A 15289-nucleotide genomic window follows, 5' to 3' on the forward strand; every position below is an offset into this window, starting at 1 on the left:
GACACTGTTTCTAAAAGAAATAACTCCAATGAATGTGAACATAGATAATTTTACTCAATATCAATTCGAAACAATTTTCTTCAATATTCATATAAAAAAAATGGTCTAATTTTAGAAAGAGTGTCATAATATTAATTGAGTAAAATTATTTATGTTCACATTCATTAGAGTTATTTCTTCTAGAAAGAGTGTCATAATATGTTCAGATAACGTAAATCTTTGCTACGTCATAAAATATGTAGACCTGTTATAATGTACAAAACTATATACGTCATAGTTTGTTTTTGTACGTCATAAAATATGATTTTTTTACTAGTGACACTATCTTTTCTTTCTGCTTTCCAAACTTTTGTAACCAGAAAAATAATTTAATCTCCCTTCACCTCTCTACTTTAATAACCCATAAATCCATTAACCCTAACCGTTCACCCCTTCGGTTGCCTATCTTTTCGGTAAGATATGTAACCACTAAAAACTAACTCTGATTTTGTGCTTTTTATTCACGTTGATACCAGAATTTTAAACGAACTAAGGGCCCTACCACTAACTCTTATTTGCATGGCAAGAGGACCCCACGTTGAAACAAAAAACAAAAAAAAAAACAGCAAGATAAAATATTTTCTAGCCTATGCTTCCACAGGAAAGGATAAATTAAATTAATAAAACAAACAAAAAAAAATATTTATTCATTAATCAAAATTAAAACACAACCACTAGATCAAAAAGGGACTATTACCAACACAATTTATGCTCTATAATTTTTTTTAGGGTCTTACATTGTTGAATGAAGAAGTAGATTTATTATAACTAATTTTGGTTGTGAGTGTCTATCTTTGAGAATGAATGTCGCAACCGAAGTCACAACATGGCAACAAACCAAAAATAAAAGTGATTTAAAATAGAGGTTTTGAAGTTGTCATTATAATTTATCTTGAAAAACTATGAAATATCGAAAAATAAAACATGATTTATGAGAACTAGATTTTGGTTTTGAGAGTCAATTACACATAAGGAAAGTGTTAGAATAACTTTAATTATAGACAAGTAAATGGATGTGATTTTTCATGATGTTTTTTAATCTAAAAATATCATAATAAAAAAATGTACAAAAGAAACAAAAATATTTTTTTAGTTTTTTGAACCAACTAAGGATTAATCATAATTCCTTCATATTCTTATACAAAATAAGATATCACAAGTATGTTCTTTATGAAAAATTGTCTGAAAAATTTTAGATTGTTTGAAAAATGAACCTAATAAAGATTGATATTGTTTTTAAGTATTTCTATTCACAATAGAAAAGAACAACTATCTGAAAAATTTTGGATTGTTTGAAAAATGAATTAAACTAGGACTGACATTAGTTTTACATATTTCCATTCACAATGAAAAATTAAGAATAATGTAGTTCTTAAAAAACTATTTGAAAAAATGTTGATGCTTTAGTTTTTTAAAATTTTATTTATTTATTTTTTATTTTGAAGAAAAGAAAAAATTTCAACTTGAAGGAAACAAATGATCCAGTGATTACAAGACGATTCAAACATCCTTATAAGTATCAAAAGAAACATATTTTTGAATTATTTTGAGAAAAAAATATAGTACTAGAACAATACAAATAAAAACGTATTTTTGAATTTTTTTTTTAAAGATATTAAATACGATGTAGAAGATTACACAAATGTTCATATCTTTATTTAGATATGTTAGATGAAATGAAAGACTATACAAATATTAAAAAAAATGTGGAAATTATCTTTTAATTAATTTTTTATAAAAGAATCGATTACTGGACTATGCAGAGTAATCGAAAATTTATTTTATTTGTAGAAAAAAGTTGAGATTTTAAGAATTACAAGAAACAAACATTTTTAGGTTAAAACCACTTAGGCGTCGTAAGGTCTTCTCACTTTGGTTCTTTTCTTATAAAACATCCCAATTGGGTCCTTAAAAGTTCCAATTTGGTTGAAATTAACCCTTCCCGTTAAAATTCAGTAACGGTGTTAAATGTTGGCAGATTTGAATGAAGGACGTGGCAACATTTTTAAACATGGTGGATAACTGAGGGGCACGTGGCTATTGTTAACTGATAAAATGAAATTAAAAGGGGATTAGGGTTAGTAAATTAAAATAGGGGATTAGGGTTAGTTAATTAAAAAAGAGAATTAGGGTTGAGTGAATTAAAAAAGGGAATTTGGGTTCTGGTAAATCAAAAAGGGATCTGAGAGGTATCACGATTCCCAATCGGCGTCTCGCGAAATCGAAGCGCTGCGGATCCTGAGAGGGTCCCAAAACGTGGTCGTTCTGCACGAGTTCTTCTGGCGCGAGGACGAGGACGCGGTTCTCGTGCTCGAGTTTCTCGGAACCGAACTCGCCGCCGTGATCGAAAAAGGTGGTGTCGGAGTCGGTGAGGTTAAGAGGTGGATGGTGCAGGCTCTGACTGCTGTGGATGAGTGCCACCGGAATATGATCGTTCATAGAGACTTAAAACCCGCGAATTTTTTAGTTTCCGATGACGGGGTGCTCAAGTTAGCAGATTTTGGACAGGTTTAAGGGATAAAGTTTTCGACTTCGTTTTAGTCTACTTTTGGGTTTTCCTTTTTGTTTTATAGGATTGTGTTGGTTACCTGATCATTACGTGACTAGTTTTTTTTTCTTTTCTCTTTTTTTTATTGGATTATGTCATGTGGTTTGTGTTAATCTATGATCACGGTGATCGATCGTATTTCTGTGGCACAGGCTCCTAACCTTGGTTGCAAATTTTGATAATTTTTGTTTTGCTGCTGAAACCTGTAGTCGATGATTCTCTTCTTTATCTAAAGAATTACAAACCTTCATTACCAATCGTAAGAATGACAAACCTTGGAGGAATGGACATTAAATGTTTAAAAGCATCTTCATTAACCTTTTGACGGACACCTACCATCGAGTCGCGATTGAAGTCCAAATAGGGAATGACCAAGCTCCAAACCGCGATTGAGCTACAATTCTGGATCGTCTCCACTTACGATTGCTAATGAACTTTCAGATGATACCTCTCATATCCCTTTTTGATTTACCAGAACCCAAATTCCCCTTTTTTAATTCACTCAACCTTAATTCCCTTATTTAATTAACTAACCCTAATCCCCTATTCTAATTTACTAACCCTGATCCCCTTTTAATTTCATTTTATCAGTTAACAATAGCCACGTGCCACTCAATTATCCGCCAGGTTTAAAAATGTTGCCACGTCCTCCATCCAAATCTGCCAACATTTAACACCGTTACTAAATTTTAACGGGAAGGGTTAATTTCAACCAAATTGGCACTTTTAAGGACCCGATTGGGATGTTTTATAAAAAAGGGACCAAAGTGGAAGACCTTACGAAAACAGGGACGCCTAAGTGGTTTTAACCAACATTTTTATTGAAAAAGGATGTTTGTGCCAAAGGACTTTGCTGCTAGGCCCAAATTAAGAAGAGCGTCGGTGTGTGTGTATATATATATATATATATATATATATATATATATATATATATATATATATATATATATATATATATATATATATATATATATTTATTTATTTATTTATTTATTTTTTATTTTTTTTTATATTTTGTCATTTTTAATGATAATAAAAAGAGTGGCCAGCTGTTCATTTGATCCATAAGATTGGGCCATGCCAATGTATCCAACATGCAGAAAATGGTTCACTAAAGTATGCACTGTAAATAAGCCATAAAAGAAAAAAACAGTAATGGACTCAAAATGAAGCTATCAGGAACTGGGCTATTCCAGTATGCCTAAATCAGACCCTACTCTCTTTTACCAAACAACCAAAGACAAACCTAACCAGACAATGTATAAAATGAGATTTTTTTTTTTTAAAATAGATTTAAATTTTTTTGAATTTTGATTATATATTTAACAAAATATTAGTTTAAAAAGTTATATATATATATATATATATATATATTTTTTTTAATTAAGAGATGCGTTTAACTCACTAATCTAGAGTTATTTGAATCCAACTCAATCTTTTTAAGTTTACCGAAATATAAATTTAATTGGATTGATTCATTAATGTCTTGTTCACTCGAGTAGATTTGAGAGAGAGTAATTGAGAAGATTTGATGATAATTCTTTTTATTGTTTAGTTGAATAGATTTGGAGGTAAGTGAGAATGCATTTGAAAGTAAATTTTTTTAATCCGTCATATAAATTAAATTTTATACTAATTCTCAAAAATTGTACACTAATTTTCACAAATTTTACTTCCAAATCTACTCTTATTTACTTCTAAATCTTTTCAAATAAACAATAAAAAAATTACCTTCAAATTTTCTCGATTACTTTTTCAAATCTGCTCAAGTGAAGAATCTAATTGAATTGATGAATATGTGATACATGGATCAACAAATTGACCCGTTTTTTACCACCTTAACAAAAACCATATTGGCTGTGTTTCAAGAATAAAGCAGTAATATAGTCATTATTAAAAATCTTATGACATATTCTTTTTACCTTTTCCTTATTTAAAGTCTATTCCTTTTGTTAACTTGATGTTGTTTAGTGTTCGGCTTGAAATGTGAGAAATGCTTGAGTAAAAATAGAAATGAAAAAAGTTTCTGGAATTTGTTATGACACCTCATTTAAAATGAAGGAACAAAAACTGAAGTGAACGTCAATTTCATATAAACAAAAGAGTCTAACTGTAGAAAGTTTCTTCACCAGAATGGTCAAAAGTAGAGCAAAAAACACATATAAATTTTTAGTTTAGTTATAATTTAAATTTCTAAAGTTTGGTTTATATTTTAGTTTTTCTTCCATAAACAAAGTTAAATTGATGAAATAGTATGGTTGGAATTATTTATGTTGGGCATTAATTCTTGAAAGCAATGGTTATCTCTTTTGTTTTGATTATTTGATAGGCACTACAAACAAACAATAGAGTATGATGCATAAGACGTTGCAAAGGGTGCATTGGCACAGACAATGTATCTTCTTTTAATGTTCCCTTTTCTTTCTCTCTCTCTCTCTCTAAGAACCCTAAGAACCTAGACAATGCATCTAACAATAATAATAATCCTTAGTGCAAGACCCATATGGCTTGTTTTTGGTTTATAAGAGTTTTTTTATATTGCAGGCAAAAAAAGAAATGAATAGATGACCCCAGCTAGATTTGGGGGCCTTGACCAAAACTAGAGGAAAATGGGTTATTAAAGATCCTCCATGCACTTCTTTCAAGGCGTAATAAAGGACAATTCAATAAGATAAGAGAAAAACAGCCCAGGTAAGAGTTGGCAATGTCAGTTGCTAGCTCAAACTGATATGATTATCACATAGAAGTTCCCCAAAAATATGAAAAAGTATGATAAACAATCATTATTAATTTCTCAAAATTGAGGAAGAGGACCTTAAGGGGCAGGTCTTTTTATTACTCTTATTTATTATTTTACAGTACCTGTGGCGGTGGTTAATCATCAAAAGCTCTCTTTTTGATGCGAGCGTGAGGTATATAAATGGAGCTTCTATGCCATTACCTTTTTCTTTCTACACTCTCCTTCATAAACACATTGGTCTGTTAGCTGTATTTTCTTCTCTTTCTACTACCGTTATTGTTTTTTTCTCCTCTTCTCTCTCTCTCTCTCTCTCTCCATGTGCCACAGTAAAAGGCACGTTTGTCATGAAGGAGCAAGTTTGAAGAAATCCCAAATTGAATAAAGTGGTTTTGATTTGAGGAAAAAGCTTGAATGGAAGGCAGAGTTCCGAAAGTTGGAGGATCAGAAATGGGTATCTTTGTCTTCCCACTTTTAAAGTTGGGTCCTTTTGTAATTTTATAATCTTCTTTTCTCTCTCTGTCTTTGCAGGTTGGGTTCTGTAACACTGACTAGGGCTTGAATGGGGGTATTTATTATGCTGAAATCAATGTTGTTTGCATAATTGACTGTTTCCATGGACTTCTTTTCAGCCCTTTCTTTGAACAGTCAGTTTTAGCTTCTCTCTCTCCTGGGGGGGCCTTCTTTATGATTTTTGGTACTTCAAGTTCAGTGTTGGCTTTGGAAATGGTAGCTGCCATGCTCGTGTGAACTTTGGTACATCTTTTGGGTACTTGGATTTTGTTTGAGCCTCTTGCAAATTTTACCATCATTTACTCAAGCTCCTTTTCTCTTCCTGCATCTAGCCTTTTTTTTGTGCTTCAAGAACTTAGCCAAGTTTCTAGTTCCTTCAGTTCTCTCAAGGTTTTCCTGGATTCTGGTTGATGCTTGTGATGGAATCATGTTTGTTGAATTTGTATTGATGCTTAGGAGGCTCCATTTGTTATTTTGTTTATTTGAAATTTGACCATTTTTTATATTTGGTCACTGTTGAAGGTACTTACTGTTAAATTTCCTCTGATTACCAATTAGTTAGGAAAAAAGATCATAGAAAATAATCTGCTAGTTAAGTGGTTTGGTATATGTTGTTGAGGAGGGATGGATATGAGTGACAAAAAGAAGTTCGAGGTGGATAGAAACGAGGATCCTATGGGTTATTCTAGTGGTATGCACTCGGATTGGAGATTCGGGGGTGCAAATCTTGCAAATTCTTCTGCAGGTTTGGTTGCCATGGGAAATTCTGTGAATGCCAGCAGAGGGGATTTGATTGGTTCGTCTTCATGTTCCTCTGCTTCAATGGTGGACTCTTTTGGTGCAAGCTACTGGGACAACACCACCGGCTCCCGAAACCTGGGATTTTGTGATTTTGATGTCCACAACAATGGGGGTTCTTCAAATACTGCTGGAATAAGAAAAGATGGCTTTGGCTTTGGAAGAGTAGCTCAGGTTCATCATGGAACACTTGAAATGGCTTGGAGCCCTGCTAATTCTATGTTACAGAATGGCCCGGGGTTGTTTCCGCACAGTTTATCTCAGTTTCCAACTGATTCTGGATTCATTGAGAGAGCTGCAAGATTCTCATGCTTCAGTGGAGGGAATTTTACTGATATGGTGAACTCTTATGGTATTGCTCAATCAACAGGGGTTTATGGAGCAAGAGATGCTATTGCAGGCCATGGGTTGAAATCTGTAACTGAAGGGCAATCTGAAGGAGGTGATATGAATGTAATTGAAGCTACGAAAGATTTGTCTCCATCTGTTGAGCATCTGGCTTCTAAAGGAAGCCCTCTCAAGAGTGATAAAAGAAGTGAAGGTCATATTACGTCTCAAGATGATGGGAAGCTATCTCTTGTTAGGCCTGCTAATGAGTCTGATAGAGCTGAATCTAGTGATGATGGTGGTGGCCAGGATGATTCTCCATTGTTGGAAGGTGCTAGTGGAGAGCCTTCAATCAAAGGGCTAAACTCAAAGAAAAGGAAAAGAAGTGGGCTGGTATGGTTGTGGCTTGTGATTCAGATGTATCTACTGTATGTGTGACGCTGTGATGCTATATCCTCTTATCCATTTGATTCTTTTCATTGTGGTAGGACGCTGATAATGGGAAAGGCAATGGAGCTCCAGAAATTCCTAATGATGCTGCTCAGGACAACTCTGACAATCAACAGATGGTAGGCCATCAACCAATTCCAGCAACCAAGTCTTCTGGGAAGAATGCCAAACTAGGGTCTCAAGCTTCTGATCCACCTAAGGAGGAATACATACATGTTAGGGCTCGCCGGGGTCAAGCAACAAATAGCCATAGCCTTGCTGAGAGAGTAAGATTTTGTGAGAACTCTGTCATGAAAATGAAGCTTTTGGATGAAGAATTTTAAATTAGATTTTCACTGCAGGTTAGGAGGGAAAAGATAAGTGAAAGGATGAAGTTTCTTCAAGACCTTGTACCGGGATGCAGCAAGGTGGCTTCTGAGTTTGAAATTTGAAGAATTCACTGTCATAGTATTATCTGTTCTGGTATCACATTCCTTTAACACTTTTCTTATTACTTTCTATCCTTTTAGGTCACTGGCAAGGCAGTAATGCTAGATGAAATAATCAACTATGTACAATCACTTCAGAGACAGGTTGAGGTATGGGTGGGAAACTTCTCTCTCTATTGCCACTTGTTGCAATGTATCTTCTGGTTCTGCTTAAGCATACATTTTTTTTTTTCAAGTTAAATTGACACCCATCTTTTTCATTTGGCAGTTTTTGTCTATGAAACTTGCAACAGTAAATCCGCGGCTGGATTTTAATATTGAAGGACTTCTTGCAAAAGATGTAAGTTATCAGTTTATTTACATACCAGATTTATATTCTGTTCAAGTGCCTGATCACCGTGTTACATCATATGTCAGATTCTTCAACATCGGCCCGGTCCTTCTTCTGGTCTAGGGTTTCCTCTAGATATATCCATGGCTTTTCCTCCATTACATCCATCTCAACCAGGGCTGATTCATCAAATTATTCCCAACATGGCAAACTCGGCTGACATTCTTCAAAGAAACATCCATCAACAGTTAGCTCCCTTAAATGGTGAATTGAAGGAGCCAAATCAGGTATTCATCCATTGGAATGTCAAGCATTTCTCATTCACCATGCACATAATTTAATTTCTCTGTTTATGTGAGTAAACACTTCAAGTTTGGGTGCTACATTTATGATAGTTTGGTATGGATTGTGGCACATAAGCAATGTTGAAAATCCTCCGTCAACCAAACTTACAACAAATTACCTATGCTTATGTTAAATTGTTGTTTATCCAATGTTTTGCCTGACTATATTCTTTAATCATTTTATTTTCATACACAATTTGTAATAGCTATCTGATGTATGGGACGACGAGCTTCACAACGTCGTACAGATGAGTTTTGCAACAACTGCTCCCCTGAGTAATGAAAATGTTGATGGTATGCATTCCCCAACAAATAAACCCCTTTTAGTTAAGTTACATTTTTTCAGTCAAATTACCTTTGCTACATGCTGTTGTAGGTACTGTGTCATCAAGTCAGATGAAAGTTGAACTTTGATGTTTACTCTACGTACATTCATCTTCCCTACAGCACGTATTTGGCTTTCATTCTTGTCAGGTCCAAATAACTAAATCTGAGAGTTCTACACAAGGCTCACCAAACTTGAAGGCCATAATCATAATTCCATGCAATATATTTTAGATGAGATACTACTGAGTAATGTTCTGGTGTCTAGGCCTTTTGAGGGCAGTGACATACTCTACTAGGTTAGAGGATGTAGAGCAGTATTTAAGGATGTTTCCCTTTTCAAGCGTGAATATATGTATCATATGCTTAGAAGTGGAATTCTATTTTATCAAAATAGGTTTGCTCACTGGATATATTAAAGAATGTAAAGACAGGATCTCACTGAGTCTGATGAACCTGGAGAAATGCTAAAGCAATTTTTTTTTGGGCTGAGCATAGCTTACAAAGTGCTATGAGAAACTGTTAATGCTTTTCATTTTGATTCTTTCTAGTTGCTTGCTTGCACATAATGTAATGCTTTTTCTGCCCAACAATTAACTATGTTACATTCTTTCATGGACCACTTTCAGATGTAGATGACACTTTAGTAAGCTTTTTTTTAGACTCTTTCCTTGCAATGTAACTGATAATTTGTTCCTGAGTATCACGGTCAGCATTATATTGTGCCTATCGAGCTTAAATTCATGGACGTTGGTCAATATTCTGCATTGTGTAAACAGAGGAGGGAATAAATTACAGAGGATCCGCCGTTGGTAAAGCTATCAAAATGAGTTACACTCTTACCACGAGTTCTCAATGGATTAGAAAAAAAAAAAATTTTCTTACGTAGGATTAATTTTCAGTTCATTTAAATTTGGTTTATCAGAATATAATTGAAATTGTAGTGAGCTATGTTAATTTACCAATTCACAAAATTGTAATTAAATAAATAATTTATTTAATGATAATTTATAGTGAATCGAGTTGGTTTGAATGTTTTAAATGATTAATAAATGAGTACGAGTTGTTGACTCATAAGTTAACGAATGAGTACGAAGTTGTTGACTTGTAAAAATTTAATGAATAGCAAAATATACTACTTAAATAATAAAAATGGATAATAACATTTTAACAATTCTTTTTTAATTTGATTGGTTTGTTTGAATTTATTTCAGTAAAAAAATTGTTAAAAGACTTTCCATAAAAAAAATGTTTATATTTTTGCTATGAAGTAATAGTCTTTTGAGTTCTAGCTTTACTTTTGTTGTTGAAGTTATTCTACACCGTCTCTCAATTTATATCTTTAGCAATTATTTAATACAGGTTTCTAATTTTTCTTTGCATTAGAATTATTCAATTGGGTATTTGTTTTTAATTTCTTTTAATTTTTTTTCCATTTTCAATGTAATTTTCACTCTGTTATTAAAAGAGTTAATAGTTTGTTCGTGTTAGAATTAGTTAAATATTAGTTGACAACGTGGTACTATAAATGATACTTAATGTTGTTCTGCAAATGACGTAATTACAATAAATATTTATTATTATTTACTCTTTAAACGGTGTCGGTATTAATATAATGAAAAAAAAATCATTAAAAAAATTTCATAAAAAACAAGGACTCTTAAAAAATTGAAAGATTGCATTGAATAATTTGGATAGAAATGGGGATAAAAAAAGCTTTTAAACAAAAAAGAAAATATATTTGAAGGAACTACAATAGTACTTTGTTTCATGTATTGGTAAATCCAATACTCTTTATTTCTATGACATATCGAGTTAAACATTAACCAAACATTCTTCAGTAGATCATCTAACTCGCAGAAATGAAGTGTATTATCTAACTAGGCCATCACCCCATCACCTACTGTTCCACAATTAAAGAAGATTTTTCATGCACTTTCTATTCCTCATAGGCGTCCAAAATAAATTTACAAATATTACAAAAAGATGTCACTAAAAGAAATATAAACTTCAATATATATATAAAACAAAACACTAAAATAAAGGGTAAACTAACTTTAAAAAAACATGTATACCATATAAATAAACATAAAAAATATTACTTATTAAATAATACATCAAGTTTCTCGAGGGTTGAATATTCAATAAAGTATATAATGTTTTTTTTAAAATTAATTAAAAGACATTTTTCCCTCAACAAGTCAGTGACTTCCGAAACAAATTCAAGAGTATGATGAATGTATTGTTTGATGGGTCAAACAAGTACTTCATTTGACCATCACTCATTTATAGAGCATTCTTCTGTTCATCTCTTATCAACTGTAAGGGTATTAATTTGGTATTATTAGCTCATAAGTATCATTTTTAAACAAAATTTCATCAATATCAAGTAAGTTACCTTAACCAAATAATCTCAAACATTATTCTAATTATTCTTAAATACACTAGTTGTTGAAGTAGGCAAGCTCTAGTAACCAATAAGGTTTTTATAATAACGTGACAATCTATCAGATGAGTAAATCTCTATTTAGGGGTGATTGATATTTTGAATAAATATAGTAAGGTTAAGAAATTGAACAATATATTTTAAAGATCAAAATATATGATGTGTATTGTTGTCTGCATGTGTTTAAATGATTAATATTTATACATCATGTGTGTAAATAAAAGTCAAAAGTCTGGTAAATACAAAGACAAAGTCTTAGCATTAGACAAGTTTAAGGATTAAATGAGTCAATGTGTTAAATAAACAGTATCATTACGTTCAAAGCTTTAGATAACCCAAGTCTCTATATTAGATGACTAAGGTATTAAACAACTAAGATGTTAGGCGACCAAGGTGTTAGATGACCCAAAGAGTTACATGACACATGGTAGCTTAAACATTAAACGATCCAAGTGTTAGACAATCTAAATAATTAAAAGAGATACAATTCGTTTTGGTGATCTAATACACATTTAGATTTTGGAAAGAAAATAGTCAAACATCAAGTATTAAGGAAATATTCTATCTAATTGAGGAATGAATTATTTGTTTGATTGAATAGTACTATTGCTTTAACGATTCAAATCAAATTTCACAAAGTTTCCTTAATAGAACAATTGTGAAGCTGAAGAGAGCACAATTCCAATCAAGTTTGAGCTTAGTAGTAAAAGGAAAGCAAATGAGTTCAAGTGCATCAATTATTCAAAATTGAAGTCTTGAAGAATGAAAATCAAATTGGAAAAATTGATCAAGTTATTCCATATTAAGAAGATTGCAAAATGAAAATTTGCAATTTAAATTGTCAATGGCTTGCAAATGCAACAACTACAAAATGAATGTAAAGCCATACAACAAGAATATAAACAAAAGAAAAGAGAAAGCACAAAGTGTTGAGAAATTGAATATTGTAAACTTCTTCACTATGTGAAGTTGTAACTTGTGAGTGTTATTGTACACTATTGGTGAGAGAGTTTCATTTGATTATTTATTGTAATTGAGAGATTTTCATCTTAGATGGAGATTGAGAAGAATAGCTAGAAAGGTTGATACTCGATGTAACCTGGAGAGGTTTGTACTCATGTACCTAGAGAGGTTAAAACTTGTGTAACCTAGAGAATGTGATAATTTTTGCTTATCAAATGCGTTGATTACTAGAATTTCTTAATAGATGCTTAAGAGATTGAATCTAGCTTTAGATGGACGTGAACCCATATAAACACGTTGTGTGAATTTTTTCCTTCCCAACACTTCTAATTTTATTAGTAAATTCGCTTTTACTTGTATATTTGTGAGCATAGTTTTTAAATTTGTTTTAAGTTCAATTCATCCCCCCTTCTAGAGCCACATTTGATGACAAATCCCTTAACCATGGTCAAACACCTTCAAGAAGAGTGGAAGTCGTCCTTGAAAATGGTATCAACTCTACCTTATGGACCACCTTTGGATCCATCATGGAGCATAGCTAGAAGAACACTATAGGTTTATTTAGGAAATGTATTCGGTCAATTAGTGTAGGTTTCTTTAGGCCATGTATTTCGGCCAAGTAGTTAGGATTGTTTAAGGCTTGTATTATGGCCTAATTAGCTTAAGGTTTTTCTTTAGTTGGATATCTAAACCATATGGAAAGTATCTGTCATGTGTCATACTTCCATTAGAGAGGATTTGCTTTTAGTAGTGGCCACATGACACTTTAGGATTGGAGAGGATTGTGTTTTATGAGTAGCCATATGTCCTCCCCTCATTTGTGGACACATGTCCACTCCTTAGAAGGCCTCATTTTTGGCCAATGAGTGCAAATGTGAGAGATCATGTTTTTAGGGTTTCTATAAGACACCCTTGCCTATATATAAAAGTGTCTCCTCTCTTGTAATGATCTTGGAAGTTTATCAATGTTATGCTACACAAATTTGGACATACATTTCCTAGATCAAGACTAGAGCAACCTTAGAGGCCTCTCTAGTCACCTTCCTCCTTGAGTTAATTAGCCTCACCTATCTTGGAGCCACCAAACACTACACCACCACCACCATATCTCCTAGAGGCTACGAGCTTCTACACCATCCACACCTTAACTCATCATCCTTGGACAATTTACCATCACATTTCTACACCATCCATCCATGAAGACGCCCCTCAAAGCACGTCTCCTAGCTTTAGCCCAACCTAGCATAAAGAGGTTGCTATCATGTGGTATCAAGAGCCTTGGTTCTTCAAGAGCTAAGTTTCCTTGGTTCCCTAACTATCTTTTATGTGTTATTCATACTTGTCATAATCTTGTTACCATTTTTGTTGTTTTTATGGTTCTACTTTGTTTTCTCTTGGAACCATTCAACTTGTCCACTAGGATTGTCATGTATTTATGTTCTTCATATGACTTCAGGATGAAAGACTTTCCATGCCTTGAGCCTCATCTTAGGGTTTGAGGAAAACTTCCATGTTTCTATTTGTGGCTTAAGCCCTCGTTTAGTGCTACAATCGTGTTGTTTCAGACTCTCTAATTTCTTTTGTTCCTATAAAACAAGTAAAATTGGGATGATTAATATGGATATTACATAAAATTATAACAAGATAAATGTCTATTCAAATTGAAATAAACTAATATTAGGCACTTGTCAGGTTGAAACAAACATTTTAAGTGAAAAGAGAAAAATAAGATTATAGCAATTTATGTATCTTATGGATATAGAGAATTTCTAATACATACAATATTAATTATTTTATTTTAAAGTTGCATGGAACTAATTTTTTTCACTTGTTTATCATTTTAGTGGAATAGGAAAGCTGATTTGTTCCAATGTGACTATTATCTCATGTATTGTATTGTATGGAAGTTATCATTTAAACATATATTACTGAATCCCGGTAGAGGTAACACATTTAAATATTTGCTAAAGTTTAAAATTACCTTTATGAATATTGCATAATAACATAATGTTTAAGATGTTTAATGATCAAATATCCATTCTTTAAGGAATACATCCTACAAATAAAACTACAAGGAACAACCTTTCAACGAATAACCTTTTTCCAACATAGATAGTAATTAGTTTAATTTTATTGAATAACTATATTTTAGGTTAAAGTAGATCATTTTTAGTTAATTTGTTTTCAGATTGAATTCCTTATATAGTAACTAAATTAAAATAGGTGTTTTTATTTTTTATTTTATTTTAAGTTTTGGTTATAAGGCAAAACCAACTCAACTGAATTTATCTAAAAAAATAAAATTTATGTTGGACCATATACTAACTTATGTAAATTTACGTCAAAATTTATTGACAAATTTTAGCTTATATTTTCTCTTCACATTAAATTTATGATAAATTCTAAATTACATGGATAACTTCAGAGAAAAAAACACATAATTTCACACTTTGTTTGAATATTTATATAGTTGTGTTTTTAATTTAATTGCATATTTGCATCATTCATCTGGTAGAGTATTTAAAATGCAGTGAGTATTTAATGTCATAACATAATGTCTAAATTTAAGGAAGTTTGATGATAAAAGTGCAAATAAAATAGTTTTGGGTAAAATCTGAACATTTAAAGGTTCATACAAAGAACCCTAATTTCTCAATAATGATATTTTAATAATTTTTTTTTAATAATTTTTTTATTATGGAACAATTTTATTAGTCTGTTTAAATTTATTCTAAAAAAATATTTAAAAAAAACTAATCACAAATTTTTATCAAAAAAATTATTAAAAAAAAGCTGTTAAAAAAACTTTTTTTCATCGTATATTTGCTTGGACGGATTTCCAACCAATTTTACTGCTCATGAAATGCTGTAGAAAGAAAACTTTCAGTTCATAACCATGAATAACTTTCATTATAAGGTTTTGGCCTTTGACCTTTCTCCAAAATTTGGCAAGCATTTTAACAACAAGGTGACCTGATTTGACGATTGTCAAAAGCTGCACGATCTGCACATAATGCTATCAAGATTCTCTTGTCAATAAT

General features: G+C 32.0%; 2 protein-coding genes across 4 annotated transcripts in view; both read left to right on the top strand.

The window, feature by feature from the left end:
- LOC106776849 (CBL-interacting protein kinase 8-like) overlaps positions 1 to 2553 on the top strand; it is a 5347-nt gene extending 2794 nt beyond the window's left edge. Inside the window, exon 2 of the mRNA XM_014664317.1 lies at positions 2218 to 2553. Within this exon, the coding sequence (XP_014519803.1) occupies positions 2218 to 2553 (336 nt within the window). The remainder of the gene's footprint in view (positions 1 to 2217) is intronic.
- Positions 2554 to 5349: 2796 nt separating this feature from the next.
- Positions 5350 to 9566, top strand: LOC106777923 (transcription factor bHLH49). 3 transcript variants are annotated; one of them, XM_014665747.2, is made up of 9 exons: positions 5350 to 5778; positions 5856 to 7355; positions 7451 to 7678; positions 7754 to 7819; positions 7922 to 7990; positions 8109 to 8180; positions 8258 to 8458; positions 8722 to 8809; positions 8892 to 9566. In XM_014665747.2, exons 2-9 carry the CDS (start codon positions 6462 to 6464, stop codon positions 8927 to 8929), a joined length of 1656 nt encoding a protein of 551 aa, XP_014521233.1. In that variant the 5' UTR covers positions 5350 to 5778; positions 5856 to 6461; the 3' UTR covers positions 8930 to 9566. The 3 variants fall into 3 exon arrangements, with proteins under 3 accessions (XP_014521233.1, XP_022643137.1, XP_014521235.1); XM_022787416.1 differs by having other exon boundaries at positions 5957 to 7355; XM_014665749.2 differs by having other exon boundaries at positions 5350 to 7355.
- The last annotated feature ends 5723 nt before the right edge of the window (positions 9567 to 15289 follow it).

This window comes from Vigna radiata, chromosome 11 (assembly GCF_000741045.1).
Source record: "Vigna radiata var. radiata cultivar VC1973A chromosome 11, Vradiata_ver6, whole genome shotgun sequence".
Taxonomy (NCBI): domain Eukaryota; kingdom Viridiplantae; phylum Streptophyta; class Magnoliopsida; order Fabales; family Fabaceae; genus Vigna; species Vigna radiata.